This window comes from Pinus tabuliformis, chromosome 4_2 (assembly GCF_031772625.1).
Source record: "Pinus tabuliformis cultivar Carrire ecotype Pingquan chromosome 4_2, CPIR1, whole genome shotgun sequence".
In the NCBI taxonomy this organism is placed as follows: Eukaryota; Viridiplantae; Streptophyta; class Pinopsida; order Pinales; family Pinaceae; genus Pinus; species Pinus tabuliformis.
This window is the reverse complement of record NC_142304.1, coordinates 96,578,711-96,579,782: the sequence shown is the minus strand read 5'-3', so window position 1 is coordinate 96,579,782 and position 1,072 is coordinate 96,578,711. Positions and strand designations below refer to the sequence as shown.

The following is a 1,072-nucleotide window of genomic DNA, read 5'->3' as shown; positions in this document are numbered from 1 at the left end:
ATGGCTTCACTGTCTAAAAAGCTCATTGATATTGTAGAAGACTCTGATGGCTTTCGTTTTGTGTTGTCCCGAGAACCAACAACTGCCAGCAAGTTGTACTTAACTAAGCGCCTTAAGGGCCTTTTTCCAGATGAAATAGCTCAGTTGGAGCATGTTGAAGTTTGCCCTCAGGCTGTTGAATTGACAAAGAATATTGCAAAGAGGATTTCATCAGATGGTGGTGGTGCACTCATCATTGATTATGGACAAAATGGAATAGTCTCAAATAGATTACAGGCCATAAGGAAGCACAAATTTTTTCATATTTTAGATGACCCAGGAACTGCAGACCTTAGTGCCTATGTTGATTTTGCTTATGTAAAACAAATCGTGGAAGAAATGGCAGGTATAGTCTTGGTCACATCTATTTTTCCTTTATCGCAGGATGAGTATCTTGTCCTCTTGAAATTGAAGATGAGAATCCATATTCGTGTTTAATAGCAAGGGACTGAAGAATGCACTTCGGAATTATTATTTGAACTTGGCAGTGCAGGCAGCAGCTTTTGGTCCAATTTCACAGTCTCAATTTCTTGGCTCACTTGGTCTTAATTTTCATCTCGAGGCATTGCTACAAAATGCAACTGACGAACAGGCAGAAGCACTTCAGGCAGGCTATTGGAAGCTAGTCGGCGAAGGCCCAGCTCCTTTTTGGGAAGGGAAGGATGAACTTGCACCTGTTGGTATGGTTTCTAGGTACATGGCTTTGTTAATAATCAACAAGAGATTGATTGTGAGAGCAAAAGGGTCACTTAGTGATCTTCGATCCATCGCTGGGAGGGATGGGGCACCTCATACCCTTCTGTGAATTGGCTAAGTTGTTGGCCTCTCTCCATGGTTTCACTATAACCTTCATTATGACTGCCAAATTACGGCCGGTGACCTTTGCTCAGGCTGCTCACACACAGTCTCTGCCGTTTTTAGGATTGGGCATTCGCTTCATTGAGCTCCCTGAGGATGTGCAGATGGATTTTGAAGAAAAAAACGCACATCCCATAGTCTCGATATTTAAGTTAGTGGACAAGTCCAGGGGCTT

General features: G+C 42.8%; 1 protein-coding gene across 1 annotated transcript; it reads left to right on the top strand.

Annotated features, from left to right (window-relative positions):
• On the top strand, positions 1 to 844 carry LOC149168479 (uncharacterized). Its single transcript, XM_089424889.1, has 2 exons — positions 1 to 385; positions 528 to 844. The coding sequence occupies exons 1-2, from the start codon at positions 1 to 3 to the stop codon at positions 842 to 844; spliced, it is 702 nt and encodes a 233-aa protein (XP_089281015.1).
• The last annotated feature ends 228 nt before the right edge of the window (positions 845 to 1,072 follow it).